The sequence below is a fragment of the Canis aureus genome, chromosome 26 (assembly GCF_053574225.1).
Source record: "Canis aureus isolate CA01 chromosome 26, VMU_Caureus_v.1.0, whole genome shotgun sequence".
NCBI lineage: Eukaryota > Metazoa > Chordata > Mammalia > Carnivora > Canidae > Canis > Canis aureus.
In genome coordinates, this window is record NC_135636.1 from 47,189,007 (window position 1) to 47,214,063 (window position 25,057).

The window sequence follows — 25,057 nt, forward strand, 5'->3', positions numbered from 1 at the left end:
CTCCATCTCCTCCCCAAGACCATCTGCTCCTCTCAGACAGCCATCAGATCCTGGGCTTCAGGTGGGCGGGAGGAGCCGGTGCCCAGAGAGGAGGCATGAACAGCCTGGCGGGAGCCCAGGCCCAGTGCTCCCACTCCCTGGGCCTTTCCCCCTAGACTGTGGTGCCTGAGAATCTGCAGTCAGCCAGTTCTTTTCCAGCCTTTTCACCAGAGAAGGCACTGCCCTCCCCACCCCAAGTCTTGCTTTTCTGTATTGTCCTGGTAACTAAAACCTCTGAGACAGCGGACACAGAGGCAAAATAATTCACAGTTCACAGGGAGAGTCTTCTGAGGGCAAAGCGAAAAGATCTTCCTTCAGCAAGAACTACTCAAAAACCCGCTCTGGAGCATACACCCGTATTACTCGTCTATTCCAGTAGAGACTTAGGGAGACATGGAGCTTTTTTTTTTTTTTACATGGAGCTTTTTTAAATAAATGTTTGAGTTTGAATTCTAGGAGCACGTGGAAGCCAGCTAGCTTGTGTATTTTTATCTTAAAACCTTTAAAGTTACAGCCTGGTTTTGTGTTCACTTTGTGAAAATTTATCAATTTGTGCACTTTAATGTCTAGATGTTAGAATTAAGTAAGTTCTAAAAAGATTGATCCAATGGAATTGGACTGTCACTAATCACATCGCTACTTCTGCTAATGATCGTCTGCGTCTCCCCATGTTACCCTGGCAGCAGTTGTATAGTTTTCATAAAATTGGAAGGCTTGCTTTTGGTTTGGTTCAGTTTTTACCTTTACACCCATCATGAACACTTCCCTCCTCGTTTCTCCATTTAACAGCTCGAACATTTCCTTCCCAGCCGGAGTCTGGTGTGGCTCCTGGGGCATCTGGGGGGAAACAGAACAAGCATTGCAGCACACAGACAGCTCCTCAGCCCTCCCCTCCTCCACTGTCAGGGATAGAGGTGGGGGGAGGGGGGAAACGGAAAGTCTGGCCTCACTCGGAGTGTTGGGTCATCATCTGATGAGGGGTTAATGCTCTGGGGATGGGTGGGGGGTGCTGGGCTGGCCCTCTGTTCTGGAGTTGGGCTTCACTTTCGCTTTCTTCCTTTTCTCCATCCCTAGTAATTCACTGAACAGCCTGTCCTTGGCATGATGATGTTGGGTTTCTTGGGATTGTGTTTTCTCCATGATAGCCCTCTGAGGTGATTTGAAAATAGGATTTTTAATAGATATGAGAGATTATAGTGAGATCCTAACCAGACCATGAGTTCTGCTTGATTCATTGTTTGCGCTGTCATCTGGACCAGTTAGCTTAGCTGTTTGAACTTGAAGCCACACCCGCTATAGAAGCTGATCAGCTTTGTACAAAGAGAAAATAATTCCACTTAAGGACATCAGATTTCCCTCTGCCCTTCAGAGAACCAGAGGTATCCTGTCTGCCACCCAGAAAATTACTACTTTTAATATTTTCTATTCCTTTTTTAAAAGGTTTTATTTGAGAGGGCTCATAAGCAGGGGGAGCCTCAGGCTGTTGGAGAGGTAGAAGCAGGCTCCCTGCTGAGCAGAGTCTGACATGAGGCTCCATCCCAGGATGCTGGGATCATGACCTGAGCCCAAGGCAGACGCTTAACTGACTGAGCCACCCACACGCCCCAATGTATTCTATTCTTCAAGAGCCCCTAGCATAATGTCTGGCTCTAGTAGGTATGCAGTAGTATTTACTAAGTGAATGAAGAAGTTTCTGAAGATCTATGCCCAGATGCTGGTATGATTTTTTTCCAGAGAGGAAACAGAAGCAGCTGGGCTGGTTTGGGAATGTGGTGCGCTCTCAGCAAACCTCAGACCCCTAAAACTGAAGACCCTTCTGTAACCTCAAGTGAAAGATCCTGTACAACGTGGAGCTATTTGCCAAGCCATAGTAAAATAGTGAAATAGCAAGACTTGTCACTCAAGAGTAAACTTCTGCTGTTGCTGCCTCTACTCTGACCAGACCCCATATTGCTGGGTTGGCCTTACCTCTCAGCCTGTTCAGCGTCACCCAGTAATGGCGCTCTGGGCTCTGCACATCTTTGGACCACCGGAGCATGTCTTTTGCGCGGGCGTCAGTCAGTACAAAGTCTACAAACTTCCTTGTTAGGACATAGTAGGCGCTTCCAAAATAAATTGTTAAGTTATGGGGTGGTTTGTCTTTGAATTTTGAATTTGGAGATATGTGCATATTTCCTTCAGAGCTGAATTCAGGATGACTTTCACTTGTCTTGTATTTCACATTTGGTGGTTGGATTACTCCAGGAGTGATGTTTTTATCATTCCATTTGCTTCTGATGTAATGTATGATTTCTTTGTTGGTTTTGATTGGAAAATCCTGTCCACAAAGGTTAATGACATAGTGCCATTGAAATTTGGAATGGACCAGATCTTTCATACAATTAATATCTGCCTGTAGTCTTGTAAAGCCAGTGTAAGCCACTCTTGCTCTCTTTGAGGAAATAAAAATATTTCCAAAACAGTTAACCAGGGTTTGCACAGCAGTCGTGTACTTCTTTGGGACCTTTTCATCCACATAAATACAGTAAACATTTTGAGGCACATAAATAGCTCTGAGAAGTTGCACAAACATCGCCAGCTCCTTATGAATAGTTATAATATATGCCAAAGAGAAATTTCCCTCTTCTGCAGACAAGGGTCTGGTTATGAAATGCAAGTCCTGGGAAATCCTAGAACAGTTTCCTGGTGTGCGTAAATGAGCAAGTATTTGAGAAGCATGAGGGGTTTTACAAAATCTTGCGATTTGAAGGGCGGCCCCTTTCCCTTCAAGTAAAGCTGAACACAGTTCATCTGGATAAAAACCACATTCCACTACTGCTGGATAGGTGGGTTTCTCCTCTGCTTCCTCAGGAGTTGGATTCCTTAAATAAAGAAAAACAAAGATGCAAATGCCTGCACACACGAGGAGCCCAGGCTTCGTGGCTCGCAGCTGGCTCATGTTTCGGGCTCCAAGGGCCTTCTTGTCACCATGGTTTAAAATGTTTTCCTTTCAGCTTCCTAAGAGAACAACAGGTAGACTTTAGGGTGTGGCAACTCTTCCCCAACCTACAGCTCGACTGAAGCGCAGGGGCATAACGTGTATAACATGCTCAGTGTTTCTGTACCTGTTTGCGTATACGCCTGCGAAACCATCGCCACAGTCACCAGGACAAGCATTCCCCTCACCCTTGAAAGTTTCCTTGTATGCCTTTTACTCCATCCTCCTTCCACCCTCCCTCTGGGCTATTTCTGATATTCTGTTATTGTAGATTCACTGGCATGTTCCATTAACTTTATATAAATGGAGTTGTACACTGTGTAGTTTTTGCCTGGCTTGTTTCACTTAGGGTACAGATTTTGAGGTTTCATCCACATCATTGCATTCATCACCGTCCTTGCCTCTTTATAACTGAGCAGGGTTCCATCGTGTGGGCAAGCCACAGTTTACCTGTTCATCTGCTGTGGGCATTGAAATTGTTTCCAGTTATAGGATATTACTAGGTGCTATAAGCATTCATGCACAAGACTTTGACCCTTTGTTTTTGTTTTTGTATTTCAGTAGCTTTATTGAAAGCTATAGCCCTTAGCACCAAAACATAGTAGTTGTTAGTTGACCTCCAGCAACTCAGAATTAACACTGATGTATTCAAACTATTGAAATATAGATCAGCCTTTGGGAAAACTGAAAAGTTATCCACGAAACATGTTTACAAAAGTGTAAGATATGCTGTGGGTCTGTGGTTTATTTTCTGGTACTTATTGACCAATAATGTGATATCAGAATTGGGCACAGCTGTCCTGGATGGACTCAGGCTACACATTGCACTGAGTAGCCGTTTGCAAAACTTGTGATGCTGGAGATCTCCTTACATTCACTGACATCCTAGAAAATCCTGATGACTAAAAAGTTCATAATCATAAATGTTGCCTACCTAAGACTTGCTTTTGGCACAGTAGGGGCAATTAGTGAAAGTATAATTCTCATCCTTTTAAACACAGTTCTAAATTAGGAGCAATAGCAGTTTTTAAAAAAAAACAGCACTTAGTGAAAACTTCTGGAATGTTAAATCAGCAGGTTTCCAGGGTGATGTTAACAGGACTGTTGTTTTTGTTTCCCTGGGGGTAAATACATAGCAGTGTAACTGCCAGCTATTTCCCAAAGTGGGTGTACCATTTTACATTCCCAGCAGCAGTGTAGCAGAGTTCTAGTCACTTTATATCCTCCCCAGCACTTGGTGTGGTCAGATTCATTATTTTAACCATTCTGATAGGTGACTGGTGATGGTTCATTGTGGTTTTACTTTGCATTTTACTTTGCATTTCACTTTGCATTTCCTTAATGATGTTGAGCATATTTGCATGTGTTTACTGCTGTAATCTTGACAGGCAAAAAAATCTCAAATATTTATTTTGGACAGAAATACTTTTCTGTTCCGCGTTATTCAGAGTTCATTTTGTGCTGTCTCTCTGTATCATGTTATATAACTCTTTTCCAGTAAAAGAAGCAACAAATCAGAAATATTATGATCATAGAATTTGTTTTGTTGACATGAGTTGATTATGTTTAGAGAAGGCTTCAGTGATTAAAAACAAGATATCTTTATCTAATATTATTTGATAATAATTGAGTTGCCTTTCTGGAGCCCTGCAGAAATGCATAAATGGCTTAGCAGGAGTAAAGGTGGTGACCAAAGGCATTTTAATTAATTAATTATTAATGCATGAAAGGCATCATCATCTTTGAAATTTAGGAAGAAGAATGAGCAGGTAAACTGTCTGTGTTGTTAGTAATTACAATTTCCATAAAAAGCTTTACCATTGCCTATTTAAAAATCCCATTTGCTTTTGAGCAATGTTCTGTCTCAGATTTGACACTAGTCCCTTGGCCTCCTACATTATTATAAATGGCATTTAGATGAAGCATTGACCAGGCAGCCTTTTGAGTTATCCTTGTGTTCTTAAACTGTGAGCCAGTGAAAGTTCTAAATGCTGACTGTGGGCTGTGAGTTTAAAAAAAGTATTTATTTTCCTTGTATGGTTTTGTTTTACCCACCCTGCTTCAAACATAAAAAGCAGCTACTGCCCACATAGACCAAGTTACAGTGTTTTAGGCCAGTTCAGTAAATGTTTATAGATAGCCCCAAACATGAAACATTAGGGCATAATTTTAAAGACATTTTTAGAAATTATGTAATACTTTTTACAAATGCAAAAACTCACGTAATGAACACATTTCATATCTGGTATGTAAAATAAAACCTAGAAATTTAGCAGGAAGAAAATTCCTTCTTGAAATTAAAATAAAGCTTTTAACTACTTTTACAAACTTTAATTCAAGGGCACCCATGTGCCATAGTTTGTTGCATTTTCTCTTGTACTATAGCTTTGGCTTGTTTGGTTTTGTTTCTAGGCTTGTGGTCAAAGTAAAACATTGTGGTCTCATCACAGAAATTTTGCTAGCCCCACTTCACTGACAAATCACACCCCGTGTAAACTGTGGCTCCACCACAGGGAATTGGATCTTTTCAGTAGTTTGTAATAATTAAATGAGGACAAGTCCCATGTGTAATCCGCTATCCTTTAGGGTAATACCTGGGCTAAGTGTTTTCTCTCCCTTCTGTAGAGACAGAAGAGCTTGGCTGTGTTCATCTGCCGCCACTCGGCCTCCCAATTCTGTCAATGAAGCGCTGCCCAGTTAAACCTTCCTTCCAGCTCAGGTTCCCTCTGTGATTGAGAAGTAGGTGTGCCCTAGAATGCCACCGGCCGGCCGTGGGGACCAGGGTCAGCAGCAGTGAAGCTTTGTTGTCATTGCTTCAGCACAGGCCCTTTAAGGCAGGCAGCCCTGCCTCCTAAGTGCGGCCTCCCGAGGCCTCGCCACTGTCGCGGTTCTTGCTGTGGCTTTAATACGACACCTAGTGGGCAGCGTGGAAATCCCCACGGGCCTCCCCCCTTCGGGGCTGGCCAGGTCATCTTTCAGCAGGGGGTGGGCACCATTTTCAGTTTGCAAATATTGGCTAGCCTTGATTCTTGGTGACTTGTGGGTTTGTCTATCATGTAAACTCGACTTTTGTTGCCATAATGAAAATGTAATTATTAAACATGCAACTTTTCTATCACTGAACTAATTTCTGAGACATGTAAGTGGTGTTTTTCAAGTGTGGGGATAATACACAGCTCATTAAAAAGTACAGTCTTACTGACTTCTGGACCCTTTTTTTCTCCCACAAAAAAACTATATTTAAAATAGTTATTTTGAAGGCTTTAGAAAGGGGCGCCTGGGTGGGCTTAGCTGTTTAAGCATCTGCCTTCAGCTCAGGTCATGATCTCAGGGTCCTAGGATCCAGTGCAAGGTCAGGCTCCCTGCTGTCTCCTTCTCTCTCCCTCCCCTTCTCCCTCTCCCTCTGCTCGCACTATCTCTCCCTCCCTTTCTCTAATACATAAATCTTAAAAAAAAAAAAAAAGAAAAAAGAAAAGAAAGAAAAAGAAAAAGACTTTAGAAAGAGTAGCAGTTATCCTTGTGTTTTATGGAGCAGATAATATGAAGATTGTCCAGATCAGGCCCATTTTTACTATTCCAGTATGTTCTTTCCTCATCTTACTGGAGTCACACATGGCTCCTGAAACTGTTATTTTGTGTGTGAGAACATTCTCTTTTCATGTACTGTCAGTTACTGAAGTTACCTTTCCTGGGCCTTACATACCCTAATAATCTGTTAGTCCCTCCATCACCACAGCCTTTGGGAGGCAGAATCAGTGAGTATGTTCAGGGTGCAATAGAATCAAATAGCAAATAGAATTAAATAGACCATGAGTAATGTTTTGAAGATCATATGTTTAGTTGACTGAAGACATTTGACACCCAACAGATAGTGGAGAGTCTCTTTCAGTAAAAATAATTACCAAAGCTATGGTTAAGGATGGGGTTTAAAGTTTTTCCCTGGGACACCTGGGGAGCTCAGCAGTTGAACGTCTGCCTTTGGCTCAAGGTGTGATCCCAGGGTTCTGGGATCGAGTCCTGCATTGGGCTCCCTGCATGGAGCCTGCTTCTCCCTCTGCCTGTGTCTCTGCCTCTCTCTCTCTGTGTCTTTCATGAATAAATAAATAAAATCTTTTAAAAAATAGTTTTTCCCTATTTATAGTGTTAGAATCTATATAATAGGAGAAATGATTTTCAGGTAATAGTTCTCAAAATGGACTAGTTTTGCTTTTTTTTTTTTAATTTTTATTTATTTATGATTGAGAGAGAGAGGCAGAGAGAGAGAGGCGGAGACACAGGCAGAGGGAGAAGCAGGCTCCATGCACCAGGAGCCCGATGTGGGATTCGATCCCGGGTCTCCAGGATCACGCCCTGGGCCAAAGGCAGGCGCCAAACCGCTGCGCCACCCAGGGATCCCTAGTTTTGCTTTTTATGTTTTTGCCCAAGCATATAATACTGTCAAGGAGTTGTTTCAAAACATATTACTCCCCTAATTATTAGACCAAGTGAGTATATTTTTCTTTTTCTTTTCTTCTTTAGCCAGCCACAGTGCCCCCCCTTCACCACCCCATGGCAAGCCTTAACAGCCAGAAACAAAAGTTAGCGGCGTGGGTTGATATCGTGTATTACCACGAGAACACTTTCTTTAAGAGCAGTCATTTTGAATTTGTTAGGATAGGATTTAATTATAAAGACTTTTCAGGGGAGTTGACAACATCCTGTAGAAGCTAACTCTTTTTGCTAAATCTTTTATACTTTTTTTTTTTTACAAGGGTAATTTCTGTGAGTTAACAGATAATGAATGAGTGGGCCTCTTTAAAGATGAACTTAAAATAGTTTCCTGTATGTTTTAGAATATTACTGTTTTAGAGCATTAACATTAGCTTGCCAAGATTAAAAATCGAGTCTCCATTTTCTGGACTTAAGATGGAATGTACGATAGGACCTGCCCCATAGGAACACCGGGATAGGAGTTCCGGAGCAGGTGGATGGATGTGAGTTTCCTACTGAGCCTGGCTGGGGGACGTACTCAGCTTTAGCAGGATTGGGGTGCTTAGCATTGACCCCAAGACCATGAATGTCGATGCTCTCTATTTATAGTAGGTTTATCCTAAAAAAGCCACTTAAGCCACAGCAATGAAAATTTGGTGCCTGTTATTTTATGGTCTCTGGGCTCAGAATGATGCCCAGTATCCACAAATTAAATCATTTGGTTTTCTTGAACTCTTTTAGTTTACAACGTGAGACTGATTTTGAATTCAAACACTGTTCAACTATCCAGCAAAATAGATGTCTTAGTCACAGCATGTATACGGTTTCAGCCATTTCAATACAAAGAGGAAAACTTTTTATGATATCCTACCCAAAATCACCACAACAAAAATAGCATGATTGGCACAAAGTGAGGCCTTGAACATGGCCTTGAGGCTGACTTGGTTATTATCTGCGGTATGAGGAAGGAGCAGCTGGTGGCATTTTAAATTTAAAAATCTAATCTCCAACTTGAAAATATTCCACTTTTATTTTCTTTGGCTGAAACGAAGACCAAGGGCTGTTTTTGAGAGAAAAAGATGCCTGCTACATATGCATTTTAAAATATTACTGATCTTCCACTATTTATGTTTTAAAACTATAAAGGAGGCAAAAAAAATTTTTAATAATTGTAACCTGCTCAGCCTCTGGCATTCATGATCTGGGCATATTTAGTGAAGCACTTACCAAAAGCCGTTCCTCATATTCCAAGGGCTGGAATGCTGGCCGTGTCCGTCCCAGCCCAGTTTTTCTCTCCCATGGGTGGTTCTCTTCCCATGGCTTCCGCTCAAATCACATGAACGGAGTTGCTTGGCAGGTTTTGTTACCCTTTCATCCCTGGAGGATTTTATTCTTGTTGGTTGCAACCTGCAGATTGAAAAATAGTCGCTTCTTCTCTGAGTATTTCTCAACGACCGGATCACTGCTTCACAAAACACGACGAGACAGCAGCCGTAATCACTCAGCCCAGATGAAGGGCAGCAGAGTGCTCTGGTGTTCTGAAAGCTGGATGAAGCCCTAGCAGTTGCAGGGCAAATTCTATAAATGTTTTTAAAAATTGGAGGCCAGTTTTCATCAGAAGAATAAATAATAAAAGTCCTTTAAAAATCTTGTTTGCGGGGATCCCTGGGTGGCTCAGCGGTTTGGCGCCTGCCTTCGGCCCAGGGTGTGATCCTGGGGTCCCGGGATCAAATCCCGCGTCAGGCTCCCTGCATGGAGCCTGCTTCTCCCTCGGCCTGTGTCTCTGCCTCTCTCAGTGTCTCTCATGAATAAATAAATAAAATCTTAAAAAAAAAATCTTGTTTGCTTCCTAAATAGCATTCGGAACAATGCAAGCGTCTCAGCACGGCTCTCCAGAGGGCCTGAGTTCAGGGACGCAGGTGAGCCGTGCCCTGCTCAGTCCTCTGCGGCTCCCAGGGGCGGGGCTGTGCCGCGGCACGTGGCTGAGGTGGCCCCTCTGCTCCACCGTCAGTGACTCTTCCCTTTGTTGCTCTCCGCTGCTGGATGCCTGTACTCTCCCCTTCTTTCCCTCCTCTAGTTTAAAAGCTTCCCTCACTTGCTATGTCTTTAGGTTTCCCACAAACAGCTCTGCTAAGAGTAGTGGAGCCAAGAGACTAGAGTTACACACGGTGGAGGCTTATCCTCTTGCATGGATGGATCCAGGCACTGGAGCTTGACTTTTAGTCAGAGGAGTACAGGTTCACTTCACCTGCCCGCAGGTGACTCGAAGCATCTGTTGCTCTTCTGTGGAACAGATTTCTGTTGCCATAGAAAGATTTCTTCATTGAGCAGATAAAGTCTAGTGTCTTTAGGCTCATGGAGTTGCAGCATGGCTGTGTGTGGCAGGTATGCTTTTTATAAAAAAGATTTGTGCCGCCTTTCAGTAGTGAGATCTCGGATGTGTTTGGAGATCTTTGGATGCCTGAACAAGAATCAGGAAAGGAAAGGTCCTTTCACATATGGCAAGGCTGCTGGTGAAGTCTTGCTGCGGTGTGTGCCCCCTGTACCTTGAATGCTTGTTGGAAAAGTCATCCTGTGGGTACTCGTGACCTGGGCCCTTTGTAGTGGCCTGTCCCTAGGGGATAAGGATTGGTGCTGGATTTCACCTGTGACCTCATAGCCTGAACCTGGAAGGAGGAAGAATCACTAAGCCAAAAAGCAGTGAAAGAAACAGCTGAGAACATAGAGTGGCCTGCATGCATCTTTACACTTCCATAGCCCTAAGGGAAATATAGGATAAAACCAAACATACGGGAGGAATTACTGTGATAAATGGAGCAAAGGTTAATAGGCCTAATGTATTGACTTCTTATACAGGTTGGTTCAAGTCAAAATGTTTTTGAATGAATGTCCTAATAAAGTGGACCTATAAGCATATACACGTAATCAGTGAGAGAGGCAGTAGGAATGCGGTAGGGATTTTTGTTTCTTAACCAAAGCCAAAAAGGAGTTTACCTTCTTTTGCCTTCTAGATCAGGGTAAGTTTTTTTGTTCCTTCAAATTATCTGGTCTGCTGGGCCCTCTCACATGTTGTAGGGAGTGTAAAGTTAATATGATCTTTCAGGGGAACTATTTGGCTTTAAAATTTTATTCCCTTTCCTCTTCATTTGGAGTAGTATTTCTTCAGTCTCTATTTTCATTCAGACATAGCATGATTATTTACTGGATGCCCTGTGTGCAGGATCCTGGGCCCCAGCTGAAGACGACAACGACCAGTCCCTCCCTCCGACATGTGACAGAGGGAAGCACTGTTTTACAAGTCAGTACACACATGGGCACATGCTTTTTTACTGTGTGCCACGAAGCACTCTGCAGGAATCAGGCTGTGTGGCGGAGAATATACAAGTCCCACAGTGGGATTTAGGGGTCTGAGATGCATTTCATTGATTGTTTTTTACAAATGTTATTTGTAAGAATAGTGATTGAGAAACCACTCTTCCATTTGTTTGTGATACAGACATACAGATAGAGTAGCATACAGTCATAATTCTACCCGTTCCCTCGGTGCTTTCCTGCTGACTTTTTTTTTTCTAATGCTTTTAAAAACTATTAATCTCCAGAGGTCATATGGATATACAGTTTGTAGTTGTCTTCTCTTAGCATGATAATAAGCACTTTCAACATTTTCAGAAACTCTGAAATAACTATCTGCCCTTCTTTCTAAAGAATGTATTGTGATTTTTTTTTCTATTTTTTTTAAGATTTTTTTTTTTAAGATTTTATTTATTTATTCATGAGAGAGACACAGAGAGAGAGAGAGGCAGAGGCACAGGCAGAGGGAGAAGCAGGCTCCACGCAGAGAGCCTGATGTGGGACTCGATCCAGGGTCTCCAGGATCATGCCCTGGGTTGCAGGCGGCGCTAAACCGCTGCGCCACCGGGGCTGCCCTTTTTTTAAGATTTTATTTATTTATTCATGATAGACATAGAAAGAGAGAAGGCAGAGACACAGGCAGAGGGAGAAGCAGGCTCCATGCCGGGAGCCCAACGCGGGACTCGATCCCGGGACTCCATGATCGCACCCTGGGCCGAAGGCAGGTGCTAAACCGCTGAGCCACCCAGGGATCCCCTATTGTGATATATTTAACTATTTCCCCATTTGGGGGACATCTAGATTATAACTGATCAAAGGAAGCTAATTGAAGATAAATCTGTGGTTTCAACTGTGCAGTAAGTAACCATACACATAGAAAAATGCATTTGGGGGCATCTGGATGGCTCAGTGGTTGAACGTCTGCTTTTGGCTCAGGTTGTGGTCCTGGGATCAAGTCCCACATCAGGCTCCTTGCAGGGAGCCTGCTTCTCCCTCTGCCTTTGTCTCCACCTCTGTCTCTTATGAATAAATTAAAAAAACAAAAAGAAAAATGCATTTGCGGGCATACATGGGTGTTTGCACATATATGTGTTACTTCATAAGTGGAGAAAAGGTCCGTCCCTTTGGGTCAGCCGTGCTTTTGCCGCAGCCCTCCCCTCCCTCAGTGACCCTCCCTTAACCCTTCAGTCCCTAGAGAAGAACCCAGCCTGGCAGCTGGTACTGTGGACAGAAATCTGCTTCCTGCTCTGGCTTCACTTTCCCCAAGGGATGGGCCACTCACCCAAGTTCCTGGGGTCAGTCAGAGGCCTGCCAGGGTCAAACCCATACCAGGAGCATGTGAAGGGCCTGTGGCCAGTGGGAGGGTCATGTGCCCCAGCTCTAGGGGGCAGCCCTGCTCAGGTCCCAGCAATTGAGGCCTTGAGAGTACAGGTTCAGTATTGATAGATCTTTTGCATTTGGGGGAGAAAGAAAAATATCTCAATTTTTAAAAGTGTGAGAGGTTCCTGACTTTTTATATGCTTAGTGGCTAATTCAGTTTTAAAAATATAACTCCAGGCACAACACACCACAACTGTATGTAGAACAGGGTCCACAGTCCTATCTAGACAACTAAACGGTCACAGGTGGAGGAGACAGTTGACTGCTGAGAGCTGCTGTAGAAAGCCTGGAGTGTGGGGGGGCAAGACGGGCCAGCGGGACAAATGGGGACTCCTTTCTATCTCTTGGTTGTGTGCTCGGAGGGTTATTGACGCCATAGCCCTGGCCCCACTGGGCTGTATCCACCTCCCAATTCTGTTCTTGTAGATCCCTTTTCATTGTCACCTCAGGACAGAGATCTCCCAGGGGAAGGCTCTACCCAAACCTCCCACAGCGCGGGGCTTCCCAGAGGGCCGCCTCTTGCAGAGCCCGGAGGCCTCCCAGCAGTGATAACAAAAAACAAGCTCCTTTTCTTCCAAGGCAGTCCCAGCTAGGTGCCCTGTCAGGTTCCCTTTTATTGTTCATGTGACTTCTCTGTGGCCCTGATGTTGATTTGTGGGCCACAGTGGGATCTCGTCAGTTGTGACAGCTTACCAGATCTCCCCTAGAAAAGGAGGTGCCTTGGGCCCGTGTGGTGGGTTTTGGAGGTGAGAACCAAGCTTAGGCAGCACCTGAAGGGTCAGCGCATGTCGACTGGCTCTCCTGTGTGTTGGGAGGTGCTGGGAAGGTCTTGGCAGCTTTTAAGAAGAACAATTCAGTGTCTTGTGCTGAGAATGTGTTGTAGAAAAGAGATTCTGGGTACAGTAGGTCAGTGGCTCTTCCTGTTTCGGGGATAGTAGGCTTTCGAGGACTCACTGGGGTCAGCACATGATGTGCTCACAGCTCATATTTATCCCGGCATTCTAGTAAGGCTCTGTGGCCACTGGTAAGGGACAGAGACCCAGGCAGACTCGGCAGGAATCCAGCAGGCTCTCTCCCTTCCATGAAGGGACACAGACACACTTGCCTCTGCAAGGCAGATGCAGCCACACGTGTGTGAGGTTTCTCCCAAGGAAGCTACTTAAGAGACGTCATGTGTCCTGGAGATGGGGCTGTGTCGGAACAGGTCGCTCTCCTACAGGAAAGCACAAACCCACAGCTGTGGCCCGTGGTGGTTGGCTGTTGGGTGCCCAGCCCTGTGCTACGGTCCCTACAGCGTCACCCTAAACTCTTGCCTCATCCCCCACTGGGTTGGGAGTTCCGCTTACTTCCCATTGAACAGATGTGGTAACTGAGGCCAAGACCATCCACGGGTGTGTCTGGGCCTTGGGACCCACAGGAGGAGGAAGAAGACAGAACAGATGCTGCCCCAGATCCTTCCCTCCCTCCGCAGGGCAGGCTCCCCAGGGGGGCTTTAGGACCAAGCTGAAGAGCAGCCCCTGCCTCTAGACAGGTCCTCCCGCTGTCCTACTGGGACGGAGCCCAGTTCCCCCAGTTGGCTGCCTGCCCAGGCACTGGAGCAGGGAGGGGTTCCTCCATGGGCAGCGTCTGCGTCACCTGAGAACCATGAGAAGTGCAGGGGATGGGAACCGCCCCCCCCCCGGAGCTCCTGGGTCGGGCACCGGCCAGGGCTCCCCTCGCTCCCGGAGACCCTGCCATCCCCAGGCTGCCGACCGTCCGCTCCATCTGGGACAGGTCGTCTGCGGGCTTGTTCCCTTTGAGCCCGTGGCCAGTGGTGCGCGGCAGGCACAGCACAGGCTCTCGTGACATTGGTCCTCCTGAGAGGACGTGGCAGCAGGTGCTGAGAAGATATTGCTGATTCCCGCCACAGACTGTTCCTGAATGCCCATGGGCGGGGGCGGGGGGTATCCCGTGTCCGGGGCCATGGGACAGACCTGGGTGGAAAGAAGCCTGACACAGGAAATGGTGGGCACCCTCCACTGCGCAGAGCTAGGCCCTTGCAGAGCTAGCCCTCTCAAGCCTGCCACGCTGACTCCATACCCAGAACTTGCCAAAGCAGGGCTCAGGGTGAGCGTTTGGGCTAGCTGCCCTCTGCGTGGTGATGCAGTCTCCTCTGTGTTCTCCCTCTCCAGTGTGGGGCTGCCTTCCAGGACGACGACGTCATTGTGCTCAATGGCACCAAGGAGGATGTGGAAACGCTGAAGAAGAGGATGGAGGAGAGGAGGCTGAGGGCAAAGGTCGGGAAGGTAATGGAGCCTTCAGGTGCCTGGCGGTGCTTTCGGGTGTGCAGTGATTAAGGTGCTTTTTATGACCTCCAAGGGTTCCAGTCAGGGCTCACTGTGTGGGGCACAGCACTTCTGCTCTCCTTTATTCAGCTGCTTCATCCGTGACGTGGGGATGGTGACAGCCCCTGCGCAGGACAGGTGTGGTTAGGAGGTCACCAAGATTGTCCCTGGAGTGCAGCCCAGGGAGGGGCAGCCACCACCACCACTGTGCTGCCACTGGCTTTAAGAGTGTGTCCTGGGTGCATAAAACTTGTGCCATAGAGGTTCCCAGCACATCTGGAGAGCCTCTGCTGTGCAGGTCTGAATGTCCTTGGGAGTACCCTGGAGATCGGGGCGGCCCCCAGAGCCTGTGATCCCTGCCCACTGCTGAGGCACCTCAGGTAGCCGGCGGGGGGTGGGGTGGGGTAACAGCCTTCCCATGACTGGGAGCTGCCCCCAGCCTCCCTGAGCCTCCAGTGGGGCCTCTAATGGTGAGGACTGGCAGGGAAGCCAGTGAGGAACCAAAGCTAAGGGTGGATGCGTGACAAGGAGGCTTTGTTTTGTGGCCCTGGCCTTAGCATCCCATTCCGTAGGCAGTGGTTTCATTGCCTCATGATTTGGCATAATAACCAGGCTCAAAACAGTTTATCAGTTAAGAAGTCATTTTTATGTGCCATCCATTCTAGATCTAGCAGGAAATTTTGTTATTGCTTAAGTATTTACAGATGATCCATATCATCTTTCCTGAACAGCAAGATTTTCATTCTTAAAAAAAAAATAAGTTAGGGACTTATTTGTCCCTAACTCAGTCCTTAGAGCTCGCAACTCTCGATCTCAGGATTGTGAGCTCCAGCCCCACGTTGGGTGTAGAGATTACTAAAAAAATAATAATAAAATAAATTTTTAAAAATAATCATAATTTTAAATTAAAAAATTAAAAATAAATTAAAACCACAAAAGAAAGTAAGTTTCAGGGTAAATGTGGGAGAAATTTTGGGATCAGAACTAAGTCAAAGGAAAGCTTAAAGTATTAGAAAATTTGTTGGGATCCCTGGGTGGCGCAGCGGTTTGGCGCCTGCCTTTGGCCCAGGGTGCGATCCTGGAGACCTGGGATCAAATCCCACATCGGGCTCCCTACATGGAGCCTGCTTCTCCCTCTGCCTCTCTCTCTCTCTCTGTGTGTGTGTGACTATCATAAATAAATAAATTAATTTAAAAAAAAATTTGTTTCTGTGTCCTGAGGACATAAAGTTGTGGGGAAAAATAGCCTGCCTGTGTGGCATGCATTTACCAGTGACGTAATTATTAAAGATTTTTCAGAGTTGTCCTGTTTTGTTTTGTTTTAATTATCACAGAGGAAAGAGAAGGACCCTTGGAATATAAGTGCACTCGTTCTCCATTGTCTAAATGGCTGATGTTACAAATGAGCAAAACAGAAAGAAAAAAGCTTGAGATATTTTTGACAGTTAACAAAAAGGACTCTCCCTCGCTATCATGATCGAGCTCACTGTTTAAAAAGTGTGTTTCAGAGGAAGCTCCCAGTGTCTTGTATGGTCATTAACGGTGTCACTGGGGTGAGTCGTCTCCAGTCCCAGAGTTCCTGCCAAGGTGTTCAGAGCCCAGTGGGGCCAGCACAGCCCTCTCCGCAAGATACTCTCTCAGCTTCTGGGAATGCCTCTTAGATACTGCTACCAGGATACCAAAATATTTCCCAAATATACCCTCAGCCGAAGGCAGGACATAGCATTTCCACTCTAACTTCTTACTGCTCTTGCTTCTTCCATAACCTCAGCTGTGAAGGAAAGGCTTCAGAATCCAGTTGTCTGTTTTTGAAGACTGGGGTATCGTCCTCACGGATTTGAGTGCATGCCCTGCGTGTGTGAGACAGACGGGAGGCTTTTACAGGTCACTCTGTTTGCCTGTGCTCCAAGTTCAAGGCCTGTGCCCAGGAAGGTGGGTTCCCCAGTTTCTAGGGGCAGCAGCCTTCCCAGCCGAGTAGGCCGTGTGTCTTTAGCGCCACCTTCTGGAAGCTTGGAGACTGGCATGTTAAATTCTCTGCGTAAGCGTCGTTCTGTTTGTGCGGTGACTGAATCTGTTGTAACACAGCCATGTGATTTTCGAATGGTCAGTGTCATCTCTTAAATTTTTGCTGACCAGTGTTGATTATTATGAATGACTGAATTCTAGTGCCTAAAAATCTAACCGGAGTAATCCAGAGTTTAGGAGAATTCGCTATCGTGTCAGGTCTTTTTTTTTTAAGTCTCTTTTTTCTTAGTAACCTCTACCTACACCCAATGTGGGGCTCGAACCCATGACCCCAAAATCAAGAGTTGCACTCAGTCTTCAACTGAGTCATCCAGGTGTCCCTAACCTCAAGTCCTCATAGTTAAATATCAAAGCAGTTGGACAACTCTGAAAAAGAGTTACTGGAGTGGGTTAGATTCAGTACATATTTTATGGCAGCTGGACCTGAGGTACCCATCTATACTTTGTTGTTTAACTGCTCTTTTATATACAGCAGTCACCATGAACATTGTTATCCCTGGAATCTGGCATCTTTATTTGAAATTTTTGGAACATAAGTAGAGAACTAGGGAGCTCTCTTCAGGTGTATTCCTGAGTGAGGCGGAGGAGTGTAACTGGAAACGTGGCAAGGGTCCAGGTTTAGGATTGATGCGGTATCAGAGTCTGCTCCAGAACAAGTACCTGCTGTGGATGAACTGCATCGGCTTGGTGGCCAGGCCCCCTGGATGGCAGATGGCAGGAGCTGCACGTACCCTGAGAGTGGACCCAAGCACATCTCCAGTTGCCTCTTTCTTTTTACAGAAAGGAAAGAAACCCAAGGCGGCAGAGTCTGTCTCAAAGCCAGGAGTCAGTGAAGGTAAGACACTAGAAGAAGTTAATATGGGGATCCCTGGGAGGCTCAGTGGTTTAGCGCCTGCCTTTGGTCCAGGGTGTGTTCCTGGAGTCCCAGGATCAAGACCCACGTTGGGCTCCCTGCATGGAGCCTGCTTCTCCCTCTGCCTGGGTCTCTGCACCTCTCTCTCTCTCTCTCTCTCTCTCTCTCTCTCTCATGAATAAATAAAATCTTTAAAAAAAATAAAATATTTTTTTAATAAAATCTTTAAAAAAAAAAAGTTAATGCTTTTGCTTTGTTTGGTTTACTTTTTTTTTTTTTTTTTTTTTTTTAACAGAATCCCCAGGACCATCAAAAATTAAGGCAATGAAGCCTGAAGAAAACAATCTGGATTCTAGGGAGAAGAAAGCCAACTCAGCTCCCAAAAGTGCAGGTGGGTCCTGCCAAGACAACAGGGAGCTGTTTAGAAAGCTGGTAACCCAGAGGGTTATGTTGCAGTTTCCTTGGAGTGAATTCAAAAGCTCAAGCTTATGCTAAGTCCTGTTTCTGAGGAGTTCATTGAGCTCTCCTGGAGGCCAAGAAACAGTCCCCCTATCCCAAAGCCTGGTTGAAGGAGCCTGGGCAGAGATGCTGAGTACATATCTGCCAAGCTACCAAGGCTCCACGGGGAGCTGGACTCAGACTCACTGGGGAGACTGGTTAGTGGCCTGAGGCTCGGCGTTGGGCGGGAATGTTCCCAGTCCCACTAAGGCTGGGGTTTTACATGGCGCACAAGGCACTTAGCCAGCCTTTACCTGCCTCCTGGCCACATGTCAAAGGGCTATTTGACATATAGTCCAGAAGTCGGTGCATTTCTCCTCACTGCCTTTAACTCAAAGATTTCTTTTATGAAAAGGAAACACAGATTTATTATTAGGTGAAGGAATGTATAATTTCATGATGTGAGAAGTACCCACAGTACTACTTGATGGCTTCAGGTCCCCAGCCTACACGGAGTAGCCACCTGGCCTGGGGTAGGTGACCCAGCCTTCTTGTAGTTCTGCTCCTGGCCCTGTGAAACAGGCTGACAGCCCCCACGCTTCGGTCCGATCTGCAGCATTCACAGGGTGGGGAGCAGAGCAGAGCAGAGTTGTTGATTTTCAGTGATTTAAGTGCAGTAGCTTCACCTGCTTTAGGAGTTGGCAATTGAGGTGATATACTGTGACGTTTATCCCAAGAAAGGAAGGGGGAAATTACTGAGACTAACAGACTTTTTTCCTTTTAAAAAGAATGTGATATTTGGAGTGATCTGTAGGCCCCCCCCCCCGTAAAGTATTTGGCTTTTCATTCTTCCAGCAGCAAATGGGAGCTCTTCTGGAAAAATTGGGAAGCCTCTGAGTGGAGCTGCAAAGAGATCCATTGCCGATAGCGAAGAATCTGAAGCTTACAAGTCCCTTTTCACGACTCACAGCTCTGCCAAGCGCTCCAAGGAGGAGTCGGCCCACTGGGTCACCCACACGTCCTACTGCTTCTGAAGCCCATGCTGCACTCCACGCCATGCGGGCTCCGTTTCGTTTCCACGGGAGCAGGTGGCATAGGTGTCACTGTCCCCTGTACTCTGCTCACTCTCTGTGCGGGGCAATAAAGTCCTCCTCCCAAACCTCCTTGCTGGTGTAGTTGCTCTTGCTTGTGAGGCGCGTGGGTTCCCAGTGACAGACGTGCTGGGCAGCTGGCCGCCCCCTTCCAACGCACATGCACCTGCTCTCCCCGCGGCCCAGAGAGACGCACTGGCCACACTTCTTATGCTTGAAATAATTAAGGACTTAGATGCCTGGTGGGGTGTATGGTTGGGCCCTTTTGACTAAAATTGTAATGATTTTGCTGCCAACAGTTAGGCCAAATGAATCTGCGCTCTAGGAAGTGAATTTTAAATGCACTGTGCCTGCAGGTCTGTTTGTGGGAAGGCATTTGTGCCCCTGAGTAGAGCTGGGGCCTTGCCAATTGAGTACTTCAGGGAAGTTCCTTTACTTTAGCAGTTTCAAGATGAAAGCGATTTAGTTGGGTACCTGAGGATTTGATAGAAAAATAAAGCAAGGCCGCTTTTCTCTCACCTGTGTGTATTTTTCTCTCTTCCATAATCTTTTAGTAAGAAAATTACAGCCTTTCCGTTGATAGTGTCATAGCGTTTGCATATCTTGAGTTCCTTTTTCACTCAGATGATGAAGGAAATAGGGACGCCTCGGTGGCTCAGCAGTTGAGCATCTGCCTTTGGCCCAGGGCGCGATCCTGGAGACCCGGGATCAAGTCCCACATCGGGCTCCCTGCATGGAGCCTGCTTCTCCCTCTGCCTGTGTCTCTGCCTCTCTCTCTCTCTCTGTGTCTCATGAATAAATAAAATCTTTAAAAATATATTTAAAAAAGAAGATGAAGGAAATTATATGTAATATTGGTGTCTCTTACCAATGCGTAACGTGTGCTGACAGCAGTCATTGGAATTCCCATGGGACAGCTGAGTCAGGGCTGGGAATATCCCAGAGTCAGCACGGCTCTCTGGAGCCAGTCGCACTGTTGACGGGACCAGCTGGTTTCCGTTAACAAGCAGGAAAAGGAGCTGGGGGCAGGAGGGGGCGCGGTGTGAGAGGCCTCTGAGGGGCAGAAAGTTTGGCTCCCCAAGGCATCTTTCTTTGAATACAGAAGCATTTTAATCAGAACTCTAGTAACATCAGTGAATTTTTGCTGTAGACTTTTCCAGAACAAACCTGAATTGCCCACTCGCTTCTTACGTGTTTCCTGTACAGCCCGGTTAAACCATTTCTAGTTGCTTTTTTATTCCTTTTGTCAAATTATTTTCATAACGATCAGTACCTGTCTTATTTGGCTAAAATTTCTCTGTCACAGTGAGTTTTCTCCTTTCACAAAGAAAACTAAACAGTCTTTTTAGCTGAATGTCACTAATCACAGATTCAGTCATGAGGTGTTTTTATAGGTTAACGGCCATTGTTTTGCCAACTTTGATTTCCCTAATTTTAGCTTTAATTTTATTGAGGTGGATATTTCGACTGTCCCCAGTTTTTCCCAGTGACCCGGTCACAGTGTCCCCAGCATCAGAACCTGGGCAGCTCAGGCCGCCCACTTCCCTCCAGGTCACCTCCAAGCTCTGCATGGCGCTCCCTCCCCTCCCTCCGTGCCTGCAGCCCCCCCAGCGCCCCAGCCTCTCCCCACCTGCAGCCCCCCAGGAGAGCTTGCTCTGGAGAGGCCTTTCAGCCTTCAGTGCCTAGCGAAGCGTCGAGCCCTCGGAGGCCCGAGGAGCCAGTGGCACTCATCCGGCGCCCCCCCACCCCAGGCCTGGCAGGATGCCTGGTACACAGGGGAGGGAGAGCAAGGCGGCAGGGGCTCGGAGCTGCCCTGTTTTGAGCGCTCACCTGAAGAGTTAAGCACTCGATGGCCTTCGTCTCTTGGGACTCACTGATGCACAGAGAGTGGCTGGTGACCATCGTCCCTCCTTGAAGCATCGCAGCCCCAGCAGGTGAGGGCCAGAGGTAGGAGGACGGGGCACCTGCCAGCTCCTGCCCCATGGCCACCCCGCAGGACCCGAGCCTCTGCTAGCCGGGGGGGGGGGGGGGGGGGGACACGGGAAGGCAAGAGCTCCAGGACACAGGCTGTTTAACGCGCTTTCTTTCGTTTTACAGCCTCCCCACAGTGAACTGAGAAGATTGCCACTCGACACCATGAACCTTCCTGCCTTTTGACCCAGAGAGCCTTGGGCTCAAAGATCTTTCTGCTTCTTACCTGCCTTTCCCCTGTCCTCCTTCTATTGAAAAGCTGCTTTAGGCTTTTGAGCACCGAATAAACCACGACGGCGTTTGCTATCGTTAAATATACATAAACATTTCCAAACGACAAAAATCACACGAAGGGAAATTTCCTGAGCATTCCTGTTGTGTGTGGTCATCTACGTGAATAAAGCCTGTCTGCCCCTCACTGCATCACACCGAAACCGCCACATATTAGAGCTATTAGAGCCCTGTTTGTTGGGGGGGGAGTGACTTAAAATACGGGGTGCATATAGACACAGGGCCACCCCAAGATGCTCTGCAGCCGTGGCTCAGCAACAGGGCGACCCTCCCACCAGAGCCGGGTGAGGCTGCTCGGGAGGGCCAGGGCAGAGTCTGGGTTCCAAGGATGAGCCCCCGAGGGGCACCGGGCACCCCCTCTGGCACTTGGTCAGAGGTACCTGCCAGCTGCTTCCCCAAGGAGCAACTTCAAAGTAGGCCCTCGAGAGGAGGAATGGGTTCTCTTACCGGCCTACCTTCTAATCAGCCCTTTGGCTTTGCCTCTCTGCAGGCCCCGAGCAGACCACCTCCTACAGGAAGGCCCCCGCCTCTCCATGAGCTGTGCGCGTGTAGGAGCCGGCTTCTCCTGTGCCTTCAGATAGTCTGAAAACTTCTTGGTCACTGCCCAGAGCTCAGCATGGTTCGAGGCACGGGGAGGGTCCCCCGTGGATCCTTGATGACAGCTGAACATTTCATTCCTAGGGACCGAGTGTGAACCAGACGACACGGGGGAACAGGTACATAGGCCTTGTGTTCCGTTAAATGTGATTCTTTCGGTTTCGTGTCATTTCAAAAACGTTCGGTTTCAAATACACTGGCCAGCGAGCCCTAGCTTACGTCCCCACGTTGGCTTCGGTTGGCATACAGGCGGGGCCCTTCTCCCTCAGGGTCTTCACACCCCTCCAGATGCCAGCACCCCCCACCTTCCCCAGCCACGTCATCGCCCCTCAAACTACCCGAAAGTCTTTTTCAGGAAAGCCTCCCTGCATAACCTAACCTAGAGCCGCCTCCTACAGTTCTGTTCTCCTAAAGTGCTCGCTGCTTATCACAATTTGAATGAAGTGATTTATCCTCTTCCCCACGCACGGCACAGCCAGGGATGATAGGTGAGTGGAGGCGGGAGGGAGGCGCGAGGGAGCGGTGGGCACGGGGGAGAGCGTGGCCACCCACAGGGCCTGTTTGGCCTCAGCCGAGTGGCCGATGTTACCAGCTCATCCCTGTTTTCCAAGGAAGCCAGAAACCTTGGTTTCAAAAGTCGAGTCCCTCCCAATATTTAAATATTACCAAATAGGGCAGCCAGGTGGCTGATGCCCTGGGCCCGCCGCAGGCGCGTCCGACTCCGAGACCTGGGTGCTGGTTGGGGTCCTTGGAGGCAGGGGGGGTGCTGGAACGCGGCAGGGCGCAGGCAGGGTACGAGGCGCCCACCCCGAGGTCCTGTGATGACCCGGGGCCACGATCCTTTCCTGCCCCCGGCCCTCGGGCCCACACGGCCCAGGACGCCCTGCTGTTCAGTGGCCCCCAAAGAGCGTGGCTCCATCTCTGTCCTACTAAATGAGGAGGTCTTCTTCCTGACAAGGGATAGATCGATTCGAGATCGTGGGGTGTTTCGGGCCGAAGTTATTCCTGGAGGCAGGGGTTTAGCATCGCCTTCGGCCCAGGGTGTGATCCTGGAGACCCGGGATCGAGTCCCGCGTCGGGCTCCCTGCAGGGAGCCTGCTTCTCCCTCGGCCTGTGTCTCTGCCTCTCTCTCTCTCTCTGTGTGTCTCTCATGAATAAATAAATGAAATATTTAAAATAAATAAATAAATATCCCCAAATAATCATGTCTGGGAACCACGCAGGCCAAGCAAAGCCCAAGGGGCTCCCAGCGTGTAGCCTGTGGTATCATCGCCACCCCCCGACCCCCGGCTCTGGGTCCCACAGGGACACGTAGAGAAAGGGCGGAGCCGGGGGGGCTGCCTGTGTCCCCGCCCTCGCTGCACCCGCCTTGGAGGCTGCTCCAGGGCGACCCCCGGGAGCCTCCTGAGCCCCCGCCCGAAGCGTCACAATGGCCTCTGTGACATCACCAACAGCCGGGCCCCAGGCACCCGGTCTCCGGGTGCGCGGGAACAGACCCACCATGAGCAGCTTCGCGCCCCAGCTCTGCTCACCATGCGGACGCTGACATGGCTCTTGCTGCTGCCCGTGTGCCTCTCCTGCGGCTACGCCTTCATGTTTTCCCCGCTGCGAGACAAGGCCAAAGAGCCGCAGGGGAAGGTGCCCTGCGGAGGCCACTTCCGAATCCGGCAAAACCTCCCGGAGCATGCCCAGGGCTGGCTGGGGAGCAAATGGCTCTGGCTGTTTTTCGTTGTTGTGCTGTACGTGATACTGAAGTTTCGAGGAGATAGTGAGAAGAGTAAGGTAAGGACGGCCCCACCCCGGGCCCACCCCGGGCCCTCCCCGGGCCCCGCCACCCTGGGCCTGCCGCCCTGGGCCCGCCGCAGGCGCGTCCGACTCCGAGACCTGGGTGCTGGTTGGGGTCCTTGGAGGCAGGGTGGGTGCTGGAACGCGGCAGGGCGCAGGCAGGGTGCGAGGCGCCCACCCCGAGGTCCTGTGATGACCCGGGGCCACGATCCTTTCCTGCCCCCGGCCCTCGGGCCCACACGGCCCAGGACGCCCTGCTGTTCGGTGGCCCCCAAAGAGCGTGGCTCGATCTCCGTCCTACTAAATGAGGTCTTCTTCCTGACAAGGGATAGATCGATTCGAGATCGTGGGGTGTTTCGGGCCGAAGTTATTCCTGGAGGCAGGTTCGCCGCCCCCGCTTCTTAATTTCCCTAGAAGAGTTTCTTAATTTCTCGCCAGTTGCCGAACCGAATGGAAGTGGCATCGTTATCCCAGGAAAAGGAAAAGACCTGTCGTGAAGGGATAAAGGTGTAAGGGAGGAACAGCTCCTCCCTAAAGGGCTGCACAAGCCTCCGACGGGGAAAGGGGGAGAGAAATACGGCATGTTCTCTGCTAGACAGGCCCCAACTTCATGACACTGTGTCCAAACTGATAGAGCAGAGCTTGGCAAACGTTTTCTGGAAAAGACCGGATAGTAGATGCTTTGAGCTCTGCAGCCCACACAGTCTCGGTTGCGACTCCTCAACCCTGCCGTTTGGGCGTGAAAGCAGCCTCGTGCAATGTGCCAGTAAATGAGCAAGGCTGCGTTTCAATAAGACTTTATTTACAGAAACAGCCGGTGGGCCCGATTGGGCCACAGTTTGCCAATCCCTGGACTAGAGCGCAATGCTAGAACCGTCTTCTCTCAAGGTGAGCCCGACCCTGTCGGAACTGCGTCAGGACAGCAAAGCCACCCATGTTGCTATTCACCCTGAGTATCTTTCTTGACAGGAGCAGAATCCTTCCGGCCTTCGAGGCTGTCCATTTCGCTCTCCACTAAAGAAAAATCAAAATGCTTCCCCCAACAAAGACTATGCATTCAATACCCTAACCCAACTGGAGATGGACCTTGTGAAATTCGTGTCCAAGGTGCGGAACCTGAAAGTCGCCATGGCAACTGGCAGTAACCTCAAGCTTCAGCACTTGGAGGTACCTCCAGAGCCACACAATAATATTACCATCTATGAAATATGGGGCGAAGAAGACTCTGAATGAATGCACTTATGTGTCAGAGTAGGAGAGACAAAATTGAGTGTTGACAAACCGTATGCAAACCAATAAAATTATTCTGAAGAAAAAGAATTCTCAAATTTGACACCTTTTCTTCCCCCGCCCCCTCTCTTTTGAAACTGGAAGAAAAAATAAATGTGAGCCAGTAGCCGCAGCAGTTACTCTCTTGTTTTTGCCTTCCTCACCTCCACTAGAGCAGAGAGTGGTGAGAAGAGCA

At 48.1% G+C, this 25,057-nt stretch overlaps 3 protein-coding genes across 9 annotated transcripts in view; 2 read left to right on the forward strand and 1 right to left on the reverse strand.

The window, feature by feature from the left end:
* Positions 1 to 19,020, forward strand: part of RTF2 (replication termination factor 2) — a 40,750-nt gene extending 21,730 nt beyond the window's left edge. The window contains exons 6-9 of one of the 3 annotated variants that reach the window (XM_077873651.1): positions 14,389 to 14,502; positions 17,347 to 17,401; positions 17,715 to 17,810; positions 18,713 to 19,020. In XM_077873651.1, the coding sequence (XP_077729777.1) occupies positions 14,389 to 14,502; positions 17,347 to 17,401; positions 17,715 to 17,810; positions 18,713 to 18,891 (444 nt within the window). In that variant the 3' untranslated portion in view covers positions 18,892 to 19,020. The remainder of the gene's footprint in view (positions 1 to 14,388; positions 14,503 to 17,346; positions 17,402 to 17,714; positions 17,811 to 18,712) is intronic. The other 2 variants (XM_077873652.1, XM_077873654.1) reach the window with 2 other exon arrangements.
* LOC144298564 (putative beta-1,3-galactosyl-O-glycosyl-glycoprotein beta-1,6-N-acetylglucosaminyltransferase 7) overlaps positions 1 to 23,216 on the reverse strand; it is a 28,083-nt gene extending 4,867 nt beyond the window's left edge. For 3 of the 5 annotated variants that reach the window (XM_077873649.1, XM_077873646.1, XM_077873648.1), the window contains exons 1-3: positions 8,714 to 9,457; positions 2,008 to 3,036; positions 781 to 876 (exon numbers count right to left, since the gene is read on the reverse strand). In XM_077873649.1, coding sequence (XP_077729775.1) covers positions 781 to 876; positions 2,008 to 2,977 — 1,066 coding nt within the window. In that variant the 5' untranslated portion in view covers positions 2,978 to 3,036; positions 8,714 to 9,457. Of the gene's footprint in view, positions 1 to 780; positions 877 to 2,007; positions 3,052 to 8,713; positions 9,458 to 23,112 lie in introns of those variants that run through there. The other 2 variants (XM_077873647.1, XM_077873650.1) reach the window with 2 other exon arrangements.
* A 41-nt stretch (positions 23,217 to 23,257) lies between these two features.
* On the forward strand, positions 23,258 to 24,912 carry LOC144298566 (protein FAM209-like). Its single transcript, XM_077873655.1, has 2 exons — positions 23,258 to 23,589; positions 24,562 to 24,912. Exons 1-2 carry the CDS (start codon positions 23,341 to 23,343, stop codon positions 24,823 to 24,825), a joined length of 513 nt encoding a protein of 170 aa, XP_077729781.1. The 5' UTR covers positions 23,258 to 23,340; the 3' UTR covers positions 24,826 to 24,912.
* Positions 24,913 to 25,057: the final 145 nt, after the last annotated feature.

Coding starts and splice junctions, on each gene's coding strand:
- LOC144298566 (XM_077873655.1), top strand. CDS start 23,341: ATGCGGACGCTGACATGGCTCTTGCTGCTGCCCGTGTGCCTCTCCTGC. Junction 23,590..24,561: donor GAGATAGTGAGAAGAGTAAG/GTAAGGACGGCC, acceptor CTTTCTTGACAG/GAGCAGAATCCTTCCGGCCT.